At 31.3% G+C, this 18,845-nt stretch overlaps 1 protein-coding gene across 5 annotated transcripts in view; it reads right to left on the bottom strand.

The window, feature by feature from the left end:
• The window catches only part of LOC129954106 (hemicentin-2), a 125,576-nt gene that overhangs the window by 20,518 nt on the left and 86,213 nt on the right, over window positions 1–18,845 (bottom strand). The window contains exon 16 of one of the 5 annotated variants that reach the window (XM_056067789.1): window positions 9,752–11,936. The exons of the other annotated variants lie outside the window; for them this stretch is intronic. Within the exon in view, the coding sequence (XP_055923764.1) occupies window positions 11,895–11,936 (42 nt within the window). The 3' untranslated portion in view covers window positions 9,752–11,894. Of the gene's footprint in view, window positions 1–9,751; window positions 11,937–18,845 lie in introns of those variants that run through there. 5 annotated transcript variants of the gene reach the window in all.

Here is an 18,845-nt window from a genome sequence, read left to right as displayed (position 1 = left end):
CCGTCGAATATTCCCTCCATCATAAAGAGTTAACTATGGTTGCTTTCCTTGACATCGAAGGTGATTCTAACAACGTGAACACATCTGCAATCACATCTGCACTAACATCTCTAAATGTAGAGAGTTCGTTTTGGGAGTTAATTCATTTAATGCTGACTAGCAGAATAATTTACTCAAAACTGGGCAACGCTTTTGGCAGACGATTCGTTAGTAGAGGAATGGTGTTCTATCCCCTCTCCTCTGGAACCTTGTGATAAATGAAATCCTAACTAGCCTGGATGGGGAGGGTTTCAGAGTGATTGCCTATGCGAACGACGTTACTATAGCAGTTTCAGGAAAGCATCTTAACACCTTCAAAGAACTCTTACAATTTTCCTTAGACACACTAATACTTCTGCTGATCGGTGTGGACTGGGTCTTAACTCATACAAAACTGATTCAATCTTATTTTCGAAGAGATACAAAATTCCATTTGTCAACCCTCCCTATATTAAAGAAATCTCATTAAAATTCTCAGACGAGGCTTAATACCTGGGTCTTGTTTTAGATAAAAAACTAAATTGGTAACGCAATGTGCAGGAAAGAGTCAAAAAAGCTAGTGTAGCTCTCTATTGGTAATAAATGGGGCCTACAACCCAGAATCACGCATTAGCTAAACACATCGGTAATCAGACAGATTTTAATGTACGGTGTGCTAGTATGGTTGACTGCTTTAGAGAAAGCTATAAACCGCGACAAATTAAATGAAGTCCAACGTTCTGGTTGCCTTTATGTAAGCGGATCGCTTCGCACGACCCCGTCTGCGGCACTGGACTCCTGACTCTACCTAACACCTCTTAACATATTTAGCAACAAATAGCAATTTAGCAAGCTCTGCTATTCGCTTCAATGCTTCGTCGCAGTAGACTAACATTAGCATTGGCCACTCCGTAATTCTTAGGTATTTAGAATCAATCAAAAGCACACAGACTACACCATCCCCCAACTGCAATTCGACAGAAATTTCCAGATTTCCAGATAGGACATTCCTGGAAGATGAGGCACTTAATTTGTATACAGATGGTTCAAAAAAAAAAACAAGGGGTTGGTGGGGGTGTGTACTCTGAACGACTGAAATTAAGTCTCATATTCCGCCTTCCCAACCATTTTAGCGTGTTCCAGGCAGAACTTTTGGCGATAAAAGAAGTCTTGTAAAGAAAACGTGATATCAACATCTGATATCCGTATTTTCTCAGATAGTCAGGCCGATATAAAATCTCTGGACTCTGTCTCTACAAACTCTATAACAGTCCATGACTGTATAAAGTTTCCAGGTAACTGTAAGGCAGATGAACTCGCCAGGAACGGTACAGTGCAGCCCATCCTACCACGTTTGGCACTACTGGTATACTAATCGCAACTTGTAAAGTGTTGCTAATGCAAGATACTATGAAGAAGGCAAACACTAGGTGGAACAACATCACCACTTGTCAGGTCACAAAAAATATCTAGCCAACCCTAGATTTAATGCGTTCAAGGTGCTTGCTATTTCTAAGCAGATCGCATATAAGCTCGAAATGACTTTTGCAGAAGCTGAATGGACGAGGAAGAGGAGGAAACAGTTGTTCACCTTCTCTGTACATTCCCTGCTCTAACTAAAAAACGCAAGGATTACCTAGGAAAATTCTTCTTTAACGATCTACATCATATCAGCATAATCAGTCTCTCACGTTTCGTAAGGGACGTAAGGGCCGTAAGGGCCATTGAGCTTAGGAGGAAGCCTCAAGATCCATGTGGTATCACAACGAGCCATTAAACTTTCATAAGTGTGTCCGTTTCCATCATGGACAGCCACTTTAATCTGACCTAACCTAACCTAAAAAAAAGTTATTAAAGCAGCAATGGAATATAACAAGTCTATACATTCAGTTACAGAAGAAAAACCTTTAGAAATTCTTTTTATTAGAAAGGAACATACAAACGTATCAAACAAATTATGTAAGGTTCAAAAAACTACATTGGCCAGAGAAAACAAAGGTAAGAAGAAAATTGAATTAAAGAAAAGGAAATAGTTTATGAGAAGACAACAAACAATAGATGGGGAAAGCTTATACCCAAGTACAAACAAATTATAGTAGTGAAAGATTTAGGACACACAATTAAAACAAAAAAAGGACGTATCATACACAAGGATAACTTGAAAAATATTTCTAAATTTCAGGTCAAAATGTTTCCAATCATTCCTATGGTACTGCTTACAATAGTAGACGCATCACAAGTAATTGACTACTCAAGAAAAAACTATCTAGTAATAGAAACTGGGAATGTACTGCTATAGAAAGATTACGCAACCTTATTCCATTTAACAAACTTGACGAAAATCAAAGACTCTATTGTCAGCAGCAAAAAAAATACAGACAGACGTGATACTTATTTCAACATGATGCAATAATAGGGCTACTAACTATTACTCACAGGAATAAGAGAGCTATAGAGACAAAAGGTAAGATATGGAAATGGATAGCAGGTAGTCCTGATCACGACGACAAAATTATAATAGAAAATAAAATTATTTATTTAGTTCAGAACAACAATATTTAATTAACTCCAAAATACTCAACCTAATTGAACATTTTTCAAATTCATTTAAAAGTGACATAATTGAAAAACAAACAAAATTAATAATATTGGAGTTACAAAATTTAATAAACACTATTACTTTTTCTAAATTAGGAATCATACATCCCGCTTCATTAAATAGTGAAGATATTTATGAAATTTTCAAAATCGAAAACATAAGTTTACCAATCTCAGATTTGCTAGAATTAAGATATTACAAAACAAAGATTTAATTGTCATATTAATAAAATACCCTATTATTATTAGCAAATGCAAAATGTATGAAAAAAGGGAAATAAGCCATGAAGATGGAAAATTAGTTATTGCAAATAATATTGCATTGTGTCAAGAAACTTACATAATATGTTAACGTAAAAGATTGTAAACTAGAATTAAATGATTTTTATTGTAAATTAAAATATAACGATTCATGTTTGTCAAACTCATTAAATTTAATAAAAAGAAAAATGTAAAATAATGAAGGAAATGAATGCACCGTTAGAAATTACTTTCAAAGGCCATATACTGACGTCTGATTTACTCCAAGAAGAAATCACTATAGACAACACCACTTACCAAAACCCAACATACGAAATCAAACAATATCTTAACTGTTATTTATCTACGAACTTTGAAGTTAAGGAATATTTGAAATTGAGAATATAAGTATCTTGAAATCAATTAAAACAGAAATCTTAAAGAGACCGATAGCCAGCACCTCTTCATTAACATTAATAATAATTGAAGTCACGGTTATTGCAGTCTCATAAAGGGTGATTTTTTTGAGGTTAGGATTTTCATGCATTAGTATTTGACAGATCACGCGAGATTTCAGACATGGTGTCAAAGAGAAAGATGCTCAGTATGCTTTGACATTTCATCATGAATAGACTTACTAACGAGCAACGCTTGCAAATCATTGAATTTTATTACCAAAATCAGTGTTCGGTTCGAAAAGTGTTTCGCGCTTTACGTCCGATTTATGGTCTACATAATCGACCAAGTGAGCAAACAATTAATGCGATTGTGACCAAGTTTCGCAATCAGTTTACTTTATTGGACATTAAACCAACCACACGAATGCGTACAGTGCGTACAGAAGAGAATATTGCGTCTGTTTCTGAGAGTGTTGCTGAAGACCGTGAAATGTCGATTCGTCGCCGTTCCCAGCAATTGGGTTTGTGTTATTCGACCACATGGAAGATTTTACGCAAAGATCTTGGTGTAAAACCGTATAAAATACAGCTCGTGCAAGAACTGAAGCTGAACGATCTGCCACAACGCCGAATTTTCAGTGAATGGGCCCTAGAAAAGTTGGCAGAAAATCCGCTTTTTTATCGACAAATTTTGTTCCGCGATGAGGCTCATTTCTGGTTGAATTGCTGCGTAAATAAGCAAAATTGCCGCATTTGGATTGAAGAGCAACCAGAAGCCGTTCAAGAATTGCCCATGCATCCCGAAAAATGCACTGTTTGGTGTGGTTTGTTGCCAAAAATGGAAGAAATGAACTTGGTTGACATGTGGTTTCAACAAGATGGCGCTACATGCCACACAGCTCGCGATTCTATGGCCATTTTGAGGGTAAACTTCGGAGAACAATTCATCTCAAGGAATGGACCGGTAAGTTGGCCACCAAGATCATGCGATTTGACGCCTTTAGACTATTTTTTGTGGGGCTACGTCAAGTCTAAAGTCTACACAAATAAGCCAGCAACTATTCCAGCTTTGGAAGACAACATTTCCGAAGAAATTCGGGCTATTCCGGCCGAAATGCTCGAAAAAGTTACCCAAAATTGGACTTTCCGAATGGACCACCTAAGACGCAGCCGCGGTCAACATTTAAATGAAATTATCTTCAAAACGTAAATGTCATGGATAAATCTAACGTTTCAAATAAAGAATCGATGAGATTTTGCAAATTGTATGCGTTTTTTTTTTAAAGTTCTCAAGCTCTTAAAAAATCCGTTTATTACAAAAAAAGAAAAGCATCACGATCAGGACAATTTGAACTGAGATGTATGCGTATCGAAAAATTAATACAGAATAATTTGCAGCGGTACGGTGAATTTTAAACTAAGGAGGGAGTTATGGCACCAAGAAATAATTAAGACAGAAAGCCATTACATTCGACCAAAGGGACCATTGTTCTATTAAATGAACTAGATATTTATTGTGTACCCAAATCATCCACTCGGACACAGAAAACACCCCTTTTATATTCAAGTGTTTGAATCGTCTTGGTTAGGAAAAAAAAGCGTCGCATAATTTCTCTATTCAATAAACAAACAAAATGTACATACAGCATCAACTTAACCTATAGCAGTATAAAAACCATTCGGAGTTGTCCAGGGGAAACATACGGTTCAGTTCAGTCAAGTGGTTCGATCGGACATTCACTAGCTCAAACAAAATTTGTAAAGATATTTTTTTGAATGAAGTTTTTTTTAAAGAAAACGAATGAAAACAATTTAACTTTATATATGGCCGTTTTTGAGAAAATTTGAAAGATTTGTACCCAACAAATGTGTCAATGCAAGAAACTACTGGTGTGAATCTGCTTAAAATCTTAATTTCGAAGCTTGAGCTCAATCGACGATATGGTTTAAACAGACAGATAGAGATCTTTCATTTGATTGAATTAAGGTGTACAAAACACATACATTTTTTTAAAATCTAAATAGCTAGTAGCTGTACCCTGTTCTAAAGTTCTAAAGCAAATATTTTTGCACCTCCACAGTGAAAAAACTTAAAAATGGAATTCCGAGCAGTGGCGATATATTATGTTATAAAGGATAACATAATTGGGTCAATAAAAATGTCGGAAAATTATCCCTAGACTTTTCAATGATGTCTTTCAATAGCAGCTTTAACTGCCGGAAGCAGAGATGATATCTTCTTTGAGTAATACGAGTTTGAGCATAACTTACATCGCGATGCACATACACCTAATTTATTGTGGCGCTGATTTTGTGTGAAATTATAGGGATCATGACGAAATCTAGAATGCCAAAAATCTCGAATGCCGAAAATCTCGAAAGTAAAAAAAAATTATCTAGAACGCAAAAATCTCGAATCCACAAAAATCCAGAATTAACGAAAATCTTGAAAGACTCTATCTATCTAGAAAAAAATCTCGAAAAAAAAATATAAATTCGAGATTTTTTTTTTGTATTTTTAACAGTTAAAAGTCAATATAACACAAATACATCAGTTTACCCAATATTTTATTTTCTGAGCAAGAAACAAAATTTTTGCAAACAATAAGAAAGGTGCATGTGTAGCAATGTGCAATTGTATGATTGATAACAAACTTTACTTGTCAACTTTAAGTTTGTTAAGGAGAAGTAAGTTATCCAGAATGTATGTTTGAATTTTTGCATTCGAGATTTTTTTTTCGAGATTTTTGCATTTCGAGATTTTATTTTCTAGATTTTTGTTTTCGAGATTTTTTCCATTCTAGATTTTTGTTTTCGAGATTTTCATATTCGAGATTTTTACTATGGGCGCAAATGTCATAACAAAAAGATTTTTTTAAGTTATTAAAAAAAAAAAGAAATTGGATATTTACTTTTGTGTAGCAGTACAAACAAATAGTTATCTTCACACTTAATCTCGTGTTGCTAGGGTAAACATTAACATTCATGGAAACAAAATACACTCAAGAAAGAGAACACTGTTCGTGATTTTCAATTATCAATCTAAATAATTAGATAGTTTATATCCTTTCATAGATGGTTGTAAAGGCGGCTTAGGATGCCTGTGAAAAATGGTTTAACATTGAATACAAAAATTGAAATCTTTTGTAAATTAATAGATTAAGGAGTCGTTTCCGTTTGATGCCAATTTATCTTAAACCTAAAAGTATTAGCTAAAACCGTATTCAAAACGTAAATTCCTAGCATCTTATGAATCGATTTCCACATTTGAAATCTTTTAAGTTATTCATACTGTGACGAAGAAATCTTTTCTAAATTCTACTAGTGACACAAAATCGTATATGTCAATGTCATAAAGTTTACAGGAGAGACGATTTTGTGATATATTTGCCATTTTCCTTTTCTATGAGTCTCATTATATTCTTTAAAATTTTAATTTTAAAAACTTCTCTGTAAGCAGTCGTAGTATAGTACAATATTCTTCTTAAGTGAACCAAGTAATAATTTTCAAAACAGCTTTCTACTTTATTTTAGACTGGGAATACAGAATAAAATGAATATTTAATTAAATTATTGTTTTGTTAATTGCAAATATGAAATACTAGCTTGAAAAGTGAAAATGGAAAAATCGGTAATACTTTGCATACTAAAGATTCAATTTTATCGAAAAATAAAAAAACAGTTGTTCTTACTTTTTAAAAGGTAAGAAAAACTTAGACTAACTGCAGAAATATTAAGACGTTATGTATAACTAATTTTCCTCATGGGTACTGTAGTGTATACCTAATATTTGTGTCAAGGTCATTAATAATTCAATGGTGAGTATATACAAGGAATGGAGCGAAGGTGGAGTTCGCTCGATGATCAAGTCTCTCTTAATCTCTTTGTTTATGCCGTCTCGTGTGCATGTACGATCAAGATACGAGTCAGTGGTATTCCGAATGAGATCGCGCGTGCATTGCCGAGCCGACAACTCTACAGGTACGCTAGTTTATCATAATATTTAGATCACCGCTGCAACAACAATTTTTGTTTTTGACAAAATATAAATATTTCAAAAGCAGTATTCTGTTAAGAAAAGTGTTGAACATTACACTTTCATGGACTTAGGTTAGATTAGGTAAAAGTGGCTGTTGGTTGGGAAGTTCAACACACTTACATCAAAGCATGGTCCGTTGTGATACCACATGGATCAGTTGATCAGCTTAACTCGTCGAACCAATTGGAGCTCCAAATGAAGCGTAGGAGACAAATAATGTAAGAATTTTTAAGATCGCTGGTAGTAGTCTCCAAGGTGGATTCTACGTCTTTGTGATAAGGCAGGATATGTGCAGAGAAGATGAGAGATTGTCTCCTCCTCCTCGTCCATGCAACTATTACAAAAATCATTTGCAGGGGCTCCAAGTCGATTTCATGGACATAAAAGTAAAATAATTGACTTAACTCAGTTTTCCAAAAATGTGACTTGGACTTATTCTATGCTTAGCTGGCTTTTGTATGTATTATGTTACTTTTAAAAGTTTCAAATTGAATTTTTTATTAATCCAACGGTACCATTTATATTTAATACGAGCTTAAACAGAATTGCCTTGTAAATTTAAATTTAATCCATTCATAGAATCACAAAAACATGCAACGAAAATAATAAGTTTCTTAGACATTCTTAGACTAACTTTCATATAAAACGTTGGTAACTGTTTAGAAAACCACCAAACCAATTTTGTGTTCAATGATTTTCTATATCTTTTTTCGTCTATGAAACATAATTTAATAAAAAGTATTTTGCATTTCTATCAAATGTTTCATTTCATTACAAACAAAATTTAGTTAAAAAATAATGTGAGTTAAAAGCAGTACTTTTATAACCAATACAACTTAAAAATGGCTAGAAGACAATTTTAACAAAATTATAATAGTTTTACTTACTTGATTTTCTGTAAGGTTTCTGCTTTAAGTGGTGATCGTTTATTTAATTTCAACGAATATAAAAAAAATTATGAAATGTTTTGTTATAAACATTTTAGTAGGTATACAAAAAAAAAACAATAATTTTCATGTTTAGATAAATGCAAAATTCAAGATTCATTGCAAATAAAATCATGTATCATTGTTGTCTATTATTTTTGTTTCTAAAATGTTTGCACTTAAAATATAATGAAAACATTGTAAGTATGTATTTTTACAACTTTTCACTTTCTGGTGAAATGCTTAAAAAAACGTGCAGTGTAAGTTGAAAGTAAATTATTTGAAATTAATGTAAATGAAGTATAAAAAATGTAAAAAAGTACCTATTAGCAAACGTGTATAGATGATTTTCAATCAGTTTCATTTCAGTGTTAGGTGAAAGTCAAAAGTTAATTAATTATCTGTCATTCTTGTAACTGAAAAATCTTACCACTTTTTAAAAAAAATAGGAACATTTGCACATAGCACCGAATTTGATATTTTCATTACTATATATTATTGGAATAACTTACGAATTTTATCATGGCAACGTTTATTCTGACAATACTCATTAGAAATTGTTGAACTAAATTGAATTGAGGTGAATTACCTTACAAAGGCGGAAATCTCGCTGATAATCACATTTGACTATAGCAAAAAAGGGTGGCGCAGCAAAATAAAAACACATTAAAAGTATATGAAGAAGGCCACATAAACCTTGAGCGATTTTCGATGGTTTAGACAAAAATCACGCTGCAATTAGATCTGTTTTATTTTTTCTGACGGTCGCTGATCGACAAATTAATAAACAAATCACCGAAAGCTTCATTTCAGTCGTGCAATTCTATGGAAGATTATAAGAATATAAAATTGCCAACCTAATGTGCTTGTACATCAATAATTTGATATTTTAAAATATGTTGGATTTTTTAAACTTATTTAATACTAATTCAAGCACTTATATCAATTTAATAAAAGCAAGATTTGTGGCCAAAGGAACTTAGAATCTTCTTATTCTCGATCGCGTTTTCGTCTAATACAAATGTTTTTTGTAGTTCAACGTGCTTATGAAAATAGGTTTGTATTCAAATTAAATTTTATATTCACTGTTAATCAATAAATATTCAAATCAATAAAACAGAAATTATTTCAAACAGTACCAATTTTAATTATTAGTTTTTGAATACAGTGCCTTAAAATTTGCAATAAAATGCAAATACGAGTGTGTATGTTATGCCCATCTCAAAACAATTTATATAAAATATTCACTTGTACTGAAATTAATATCAGAAATATTTAATACAATCATAATTTTTAACTATGTAACACAATGAAGTTATTATTATTTTAAGTAGTTTACCATCATTATCAAATAAAACGTTCACTGGTTTATTATAACAAAAAAAGTACCATGAAATGACACAACAATGAAAACAAATCGCAAACAACTTAAACCATCAACATAAACTTACATTAACAATCATTATTGATATTAAATATATGTTACTCAATCAAATTTAATATTGTTGAGTAAGAGATCATAGCAATTTTATACAGACAAATAAAATACAATTTATTTTAGAAATATTTTTAAGCTTCGTCAAAGTAAAATAAAATATTTATAGATACGAAGTATCTTCAATTTTTGATAAAGTTTGGCTTTTAACATTAAAACATGACAAGGATTATCTTATTATAAATGTTCATATCATAACCGTAATACAAAATAGAGAAATAATTGACTATCTTGATGTTTTATAGAATACCAATGCGTAGTTCATATTTTGTTTATAATAATTTGTTTTAATTTCTTAAACAACTAAATTTAAGAAATTAAATTAATAAAAACTTATTACATATTCATACCGGGCTTAATGCATTTACAAAGAAAAACGACACATATGTTTTTTTAAAGGACATGTAATTGTAAACAGAAATAATTTATCTCTGTATAAAAATGTAAGAACGTGTTCTTTAATACTTGCACGCATAACAGACAAACTAAAGAACAACGAAGTAAATAAAACACACATTCCCAAGTCATAATTATGTATATTATATTTTCCTTAAAACTTTTAATTTTCAATTGCATATTATATTATATTTTTTAAAAAAATGAAGGTAAAATTTTGATTTCTTACATATAAATTATAAAACGCACTATTTTTTTGTATGAAAGCACTAAATTAATTAAAAATACAGGGATTTTCCGGAAAAATGATCTCTTAATTTTAGCTGAACAAAAAATTTAATATAATCAAAAACATTCTCTTTGGGTTGGCTATAAAGATATATTTTAGGAAATACTATATAACATAAATTTTTCATATGCACATGAGTAAAATAATAAATGAAAAAAAATATTTAAAAGAAATAAACCTCTGAAATTATTATTTTTAATGAAATATAAATAAAGTTAAGAACTAATTCAATAGAAAAGATATTCGTTATTTTAATATAATTTCTTTATTCGATTTTTTGCGCTTCACTTCGTTTTAGGCAAAGAATGCAGACAACAACACACAGAAACCGTTCAATTTGTTTGTTTCCTTTTTTCATGGTTGTTCAAAAGTCTTTGTGTATTACTAGTATATTGTCGCACAACCATATATAAAGTTCAAAGTAAATAATAAGATACATATATTAGAAAATACACAAAACTTGTAATAGAATGATGAATGATATCATACGAGTTTACAAAAATGAAAAGAAATAATAAATCAAACAATCATTGATTATGAAGATGATTTTTAAATAACTACTCATGTTTATTGTTCAGAAATACTATTGAGTTTTTTTTTTTGAAATGCTGAACCTAACAACGCAGTAGTAATCAGCTAGAAAGAGGAAAATCATAAGTACATCAGACAACTTAGCTTAAGTAAGCCTTTAACAAAAATGAAAGAAAATTTTAAAAAGGGAATCGTTCAAGAAAATAGTAATCTAACTATATTTACTCAAGGCTGTTTTGGCAGTTTATTTTGCACAAATCATATTCTTACGTTAACTTCTAGCAGATCATTTATACATTTTTCTTTTATATAGGTGAATGACTAAAAACAAATAAAAAATGTGTCATGTGCTCAATCTTTGGTTGTGTGTTCTTTTATAATTATTTTATTTCTCTACATGGTTATCGTTTTGCAGAAAATCACGCAGTTTTAGTGAACTTTGTTTGAATAAAGACATAATGAAGTTGTAGTAAAATTTCTAGGCTAAATTGATTCTTTGTTCTGCACAGCCACAATTTTGGTATATGTTTTAGATCTAATTTTCTTAAAGAATTTTTGACTTTCTTGTTTATGAAATTTGTTTTCAAAAATGTTTTCCAAGTTTATCCGTATAGCATATTTACATACATTTTTATTAAATTCTAATTTTCTTTCAAATGTTTGAAGTTAATTTGCAAGAATGTTACACTTAAAGTAATTACATTATGATAACTGGCCAGTGAGATTGTTCACTTTGCAGAAACAATTATTGCATTTGCTGTATAATCTATATTGACCCTAATAGCTGTTTCCTCTAAAAATCTTGTCAGAAGGATTCACATATGCGGTACAGGGATAAGGCTTTGAGCGACACATTTGTCTTGTAAAATATAATCCCAATGAGGGTGAATCATCTATATAAATGGACCAACGAAATATCAGCTGTTTTGGGATATTTGAATTCGAATGAAAATTTAATTTGTTGTCATAGCAAAATTTGAACAAAGTTACATTTATTTGTATAGTTCTGTAAAAGAAAAAAATCTATGAAAGAAATCTTTTTTATTGTTTATATTGCATTAATTAATTTCCCGGAGCCTTGTGCATTATTTCATACATGCTAGACGCAAAAAGAAAATCAAGAGTTCATTGTGTTGATGCATTTTTATAATAAACAAATATCAAACTACCTAGACTAAAGACCCAACTGTAAATAATTTTCTTTCGAACTTATCGGACATTATAATATTTTTGTAATAGCTAAATATAAAGGAGTTTAAATACAATGGTAGATTAAATTACAAGTTATCTTAAGACTTCTCATAACCAACAGATAACTGTTTTCTTTCTAAGTATAACGTTTCTCATGGAAATATGTTTTAGACCGTTAAATATTAAATTAATTTTAAAGACATTCAATTCAGTTCAATACTTTTAAATATTTTGGACATTCTTAGAATCACTGCGTATTATGAAGAAATGTATTTATATGTCTACTTTTAAGAAATACATGATGCATTGAGAAAAAAATTAAAGCAAAATTTTATACAAGCTATTGTTAAGGGTTAAACAATTTTAAACGTTCCTTTTCGTGTTGCTATATTGATATTGCCAAGTGGCTTTTATTTAAAAGCCAGCATCCAAACGTGACCAAAAAGTAACAGTTCGCTTAAACGAACATGTTAATTCGAATTCAAGTACAAACGTGTCAGAATATCAAAATTCCAACATCAACACTAACAGTGATTTGTAAAATAAACTCTTTATGATTTTCGATCAACGTAAAAATTCTTTTCGAATAACACCTTTTAATATTTTGAATTCAATACAGTAAGTATTGAAATTTGTAAAAATATCAACAACGACGTATCGAATCCATATAATTGTGATGATGTTCGATTTTTTTTACCCAGAATCTGTCTGAAGAAAGAACACTAAAAAAAATGTGTTAGGAATTTTCTTTAAAATTTGTTATTAAAGCTCAAGAAAACCAATTTGTTTCTTCAAAAAAATGTATTTACTTGTTGTATATAGACTTCATCTCCTTGGAATAGTGACTTTCTGCACCGTTTTTAAGTATTTATTATATAAAAGAAATACAATTATTTGTTTCTATTTTAATTCCTGAATTTGAATACAGCTTTTATAATAATTCTAATCTAATCGTATTTCAAACAATAAGAACACTAAATAACCTAACCGATTCTCTTTTTCATTTTATGTAGGAAATTTGTAGGGTCGTAAGCTTTTTTGACAACGATGAAAAGTGGTTTATCAAAATAGCTGTTTGGCATAAGAACTGTAGGTCACCTCCATCCCTGAAATGGCTCGCACACAGGAGTGATTGAGAGATGTTAAACACCTAATTTATTTATTTTTATAATTACACAAAAACTGTCATCTTCTGTTTTAATTCCCTCAAAGGAAATTTTTTACAAACTTTGAATATTGTTTTTATTTTGATTAAATTAAAAGCCTAGTAAATAAGTTTCACGCTTTAAAACTTGCGTATTTTATACCAATTGTTACTCTCTATTTTAACCGACCCTTTTCTCAAATAAGAACCAACTTATGTCCTTTCTTTACTGTATTTAAATTGGTTTTGTAGTTCAGGTGTGATTGCGTAACTCACTGCCAGACAGAGTTAATTTTACATTTACAATATTAGTAAAGATTATGTGCTTAAACAAACTAAAAAGACGTAATCAAAGAAATGTTGGAATTTTGTATGTCTAGCATGCATGAAACAGTCCACTGTGTGACGAAAAAAAGATTCTCTGTTCTGGACAATGTAACGGTACTTATGAATTTTGTATGCTAGTGCCATTGCGAAACACATAACTAAAATTAATTAGATTAAAGTGATTGTCACTTTTCAACAAGTCAAAACAAAACTTAGCCATGAGAATTGAGCTACCTGTGGTTAAAATAATTGCTATATACATACATATATATACGTAAACCTTTAAAGCTTATGGCTTTTTAAAGAATAAAAAAGGTACGAATATTATCATGTTAAAAAAATGTCAACGTCAACTACTCCTTAACCTTTTTTTTCGTTAATGCGTTATTTTTAATCAAATTTGTTATATGATAATGAGTAAGCTAAGCCAACTTACAACTTATTGCACCATATTCCATGAGTATAGCCTTGATTAATAGAAGTTGAACATTTATCTATAAAACAGAATCCTACATAACCAAACCTTAAAACAAACACAAAAAATGCACGATTGGGTCTCACGAACTTAATCCTGTATTTACAGAGTCTGATTAAGAATAAAGTAAATGGTGTCCCAAAGTTAACGCAAGATTTGAATTTGCCGCCATTTGTGCAGTGAAGTGTTGGCAACCCTGAAAAAAAAAGCAACTTGACAGCTGACAGTATAGGTTTTTTTTTATTTTTCTTAGCTTGGATTAAGTCATACCTTGAAAACAGATCCTACGAGGTAAAATTTAGAAATTGTCATTCTGAACCTTTTGTTGCTCAATCTGGTGTTCCCCAGGGAAGCCATCTTGGCCCTTTTCTGTTCATCCTGTCTATTAACGATATATCGTCATGTCTACGCTCAAGTGAACTTCTCATTTTTGCTGACGATACGAAGATTTTCAAAATAATAAGGTCCAACCATGATCGCATTCTTTTACAAGCCGACATTGATAGTTTCACATTTTGGTGTGGGAAAAAAAAAGCCTTTTACTCAACCCTTTAAAATGCCAGACTATAACTTTCACTAAAAAACTAATCAGTAACGTATTTGACTTCTGTATATCACAGCAAAAACTCTGTCGTGTCTCCACATTTAAAGATTTAGGTGTACATTTCTGTTCAAACTTAGAGTTTACACATCACATTAATTTTATTGTTAATAAGGCAAGTTCTATGCTTGGTTTTATAAAACGCTGGGCAAAGGAGTTCAATGATCCCTATGTTACCCTTTCTTTGCCATGTTCGTCCTCATCTTGAATATGCTTCGCAGGTATGGACTCCCTATTACGAAATTCATAGAAAACGTATTGAATCAATTTAACATAATTTCATTCGCTTTGCCCTAAAAGGTCTTCCTTGGGAAGATCCCTGTGATCTGCCTCCCTATGAACATCGTATTCTACTTCTTCAAATGCAATCTCTTCATCAAAGGCGTGTTAATAATGAATTAGTATTTTTTCATTGACTCATTAATGGTAAAATTGATGCACCTAATTTGCTATCTTGTGTAAATTTGAATTACCGGGGCGGAACTCATCACCTGCGCACATTTGATTTTATACATATTGACTTCCATAGAACTAACTATGGCAAGAATGAATCTTTAAGTCGAATAAGCATTTTATATAACTTAAACTGTTCATCGATAGATTTAAATTTAAATAAGGTGGGATTAAAATCATTGTTTAGAACCAGTGCTCCACTATCGTAAATGTTCTCATTTTATTTTCTGTCTGTAATAGTTAAATTCTAATTTTGTTTTGTATTTTGTGCGTGTCTTAGGCTATATTTGTATTATTTTTTACTAACAACTAACACATGCACTTATGATGAGCCTCTGATCGTAGTTTGACGCTTGGTATAAGCTTACTACTTTCTGAAAATTCTGAAGTGTAAAAAAAAAAAAAAAAAAATATGGTCGGAATAGTGTTTTAACTTTTTAACTTCGTCAACTGTGAAGAGATTAATTGAAAAATTCATGGAGTCTGGATCCGTTGGAGACGCCAAACACACTGGTCGTCCAAAAACAAGCCGTTCAAATGTGAATGTCGAAGCAGTGCGTGTGAGTGTTGCTGACAATCCAGGAACCTCAATTCGACGTGCGTGCGTCGTGGACAAGAATTGCAAATTTCAAGAACCTCTCTACAGCGCGCTGCAGCGTATACTCACCAAAGATCTGTGTCTTCATGCTTACAAAATTCAATTAACACAACAATTAAAGCCTAATGACCATGGACAGAGAAGAGAGTCCGTTGAATGGATTATTGAACATCAACAAATGGACCCTGATTTTTTGAGCAAAATCATCCTAAGCGATGAAGCACATTTTCATCTTGATGGCTTTGTCATCGCCAAAATTACCGCATTTGGGGTTCGGAGAACCCCAAATGCCGTAATTTTGGTAATCTGTGTAATCTGGTGTAATCTGGTGCTCGATATCGCGACATGATTACACACTTCTTTCTGCCAAAATTGGATGATATTGATGTGTCCAATATGTGGTTTCAACAAGACGGTATCACATGTCATACAGCCCGTAAAACAATTCAATTACTGCATGGGACATTTCCAGGTCGTGTACTCTCTCGTTTCGGTGATCAAAATTGGCCTCCTAGATCGTGTGATTTAACATCATTAGACTTCTTTTTATGGGGTTATTTGAAATCACAAGTCTATGTCAACAAGCCCACAACCACCCGTGCATTAAAGGAGGAGATTCAACGCTGCATCAACGAAATTCAGCCACATTTATGCAGAATGGTCATGGAAAATTTCAACAAAAGAGTGCGCATGTGTATGTAAAGCCGTGTTGGCCATTTGTCCGATGTGTTATTCCATACATAACCCTATCCTATGTACTTTACGAGTCAATAAAAATATAACTATCAAAAGACTAAAAACGGCGTTTTCTATTTAATTCAAATCTTGCGTTAATTTCGGGACCTCCATGTACCTCCAAAATAGTTGGTCTTTCAAAATTTATACGCCATTTTATTTCTCAAAAAATTTAATAATTATTCTTTTCGAACATCGTAAGAACGTTTTTTTAACAATTTTATATTTTAGTATAAACAAATTTTCGATTTGTTTAGAATTAATTTTATTTAGCAGTTTTTAATTGCTTATAAATATAAATTTTAAATTTAATTTTTGTTAAAACAATGTTACAATTCAAGTTTTTGAAATCAAACGGCGAACGCAGAAAATCTGTGGCTACAAGTCATAACCGCCTAACTCGAGTTATGACGAAATTGAGTTATTATCATAATCGTGTTCGGAACATCAAAATCTACTTCCACTCAATTTTTTCTGCTTGTACCTCTTTTAACACGGAAGTTATTAACAAAAAACCTAATAGCTTAAGTCAATTTTTCAAAATAAAAATTTGGAAAAACAAATTAACTCACACAAAATATGAAGTTTATTTAACGTCGGTTTCTTTTCTTAAGTTAAGTCTTTTAGGTACCAATTTTTGTTTTTTCATATAGACCTATCTTCAGTTAGGCAAAAATGTTTCTTTATTTGTACTAAAAAAAATTGGAATAAGAACTTAAGTCAACTTAAGAAATTCAGTATCTGAGTATTTTTAAAAACTGCCATTTTTCTTTTTTTTCTTAAATCAACTTAGGCGGTTATTCCTAAATTCAGAAAAGAATATTCGTTTTCTTAACTTGAGTTAGGCTGTTATTCCAAACTACACTTTTTTTTTTTTTAAACTTAAGTTGACTTAAGCTCGTTTCCAAACTAGACTATGGTATTTATAAAATAATAAGTCAAGTTAAGCCGTTATTCCGTATTTGAATTTCAAATATTTTAAATCTAAGTAGACTTTGGTTGTTCTTCCAAAATTAATTTACTGTAAATATCGGGAAAAGGTGAGTCATAAGTTGAGATAGGTCATTGTGTGCAGTCGCAGATCGTAGTAAAGTGAAGTAAATTTTTAAAGTGATAATTATAATTGCAAGTGTAAGTGAAGTGAATTTTTAAAGTGATTATTCTAATTAAAAGTGTATTTAAATCTAAAATGTGGAATAGAGCAGCAAAAATGGTGAAATTAGCAAGGGTGCTTACCGAACGTGCTGAAGCCAAAGGTAAGTGAAAATCGTTTTTTTTTTTTGTTATTTGCTGGATTGGGTTAAGTGCATTTTAGTGATAAGAAGAGAAAAGTTTTAAACATTTTAAAGTTTTAGTGGGTAATAATTATGAGTATGGCCTTTCATTTTTGTTTCGGTTGTGAACATAACCCGTAGTACCAGTGGCATTTAAAAAAAAAACATAATTTTCGCGGGTACTGCCTCTTGCGAGGAATTGACAATTCCTTCAAGAGTAATTCTTGTCATGAAAAAGTGCTTTCTCAAACTAGCCGTTCGGATTCGGCCTAAAATTGTAGGTCCCTTCCATTCCTGACAACAGTACTCGCACACAGGAATGGTTGAGAGTTGTAAGTCACTAGGCCCTGGTTCACAACGGACTGTTGCGCCACCCCATTTGATTTGATTTTGTGAACATAACATTTATAATGAGGTTCAAGAGTATTTCTTGGTTTTGTGCAGTGGTTATTTTATTCAGTGACGCTCAATTTTTTTAAATCATTTCATAAGAATTTCATGCAACGAAGATATTGATAACATCTAAATTACTTTTGAATTTGTCTCCCTAAAAAGACAAACAATCTGAAAGATATCGTCAGTTCAAAGGTAAGACTCACTAAGTGCAGAAAAAAATGTTCAAAAAAATGAGAGTAAAGTGCATTTTTTTAATCCAAATAGTTTCATTTTGCACGGTTTCCATATGGACATTGAAAGGTATGCCCGAGGGCTTTATTTTAAAATTTGCAGAACGTGACTTTTCAGCTTCAAAAAGTATAGTAGTAGTAGTAGTAAGTGTGATTTTTATTTACATTTATAAGAAGTAATTACATAGTTTGGTAGATATCACAAAAGAGCATTGGCATGTGCCGTCAGCCGAAAAGAGAGCAATAATATTTCATAATACAAAGTATGAGTTAATTTAACGCAAAGTTTACATTAATAACAAATAGATAAACTAATACAATAAATATAAAAATGAATTTTTTGATTATAAAATTAAAAGCAGGATCAAAAAGATTCGTTTATGATTTGATTTCGATATTTATAGGCAGTTTTTATGTAGCAGTAAAGAAGTGTCCAATTTTCGCCATTAAGAATACCCTGAATTTCATCTTCATTAAGAGTATTTTTTCTC

The sequence above is a fragment of the Eupeodes corollae genome, chromosome 1, assembly GCF_945859685.1.
Source record: "Eupeodes corollae chromosome 1, idEupCoro1.1, whole genome shotgun sequence".
NCBI classification, from domain to species: domain Eukaryota; kingdom Metazoa; phylum Arthropoda; class Insecta; order Diptera; family Syrphidae; genus Eupeodes; species Eupeodes corollae.
This window is presented reverse-complemented; position numbering and strand designations above follow the sequence as displayed.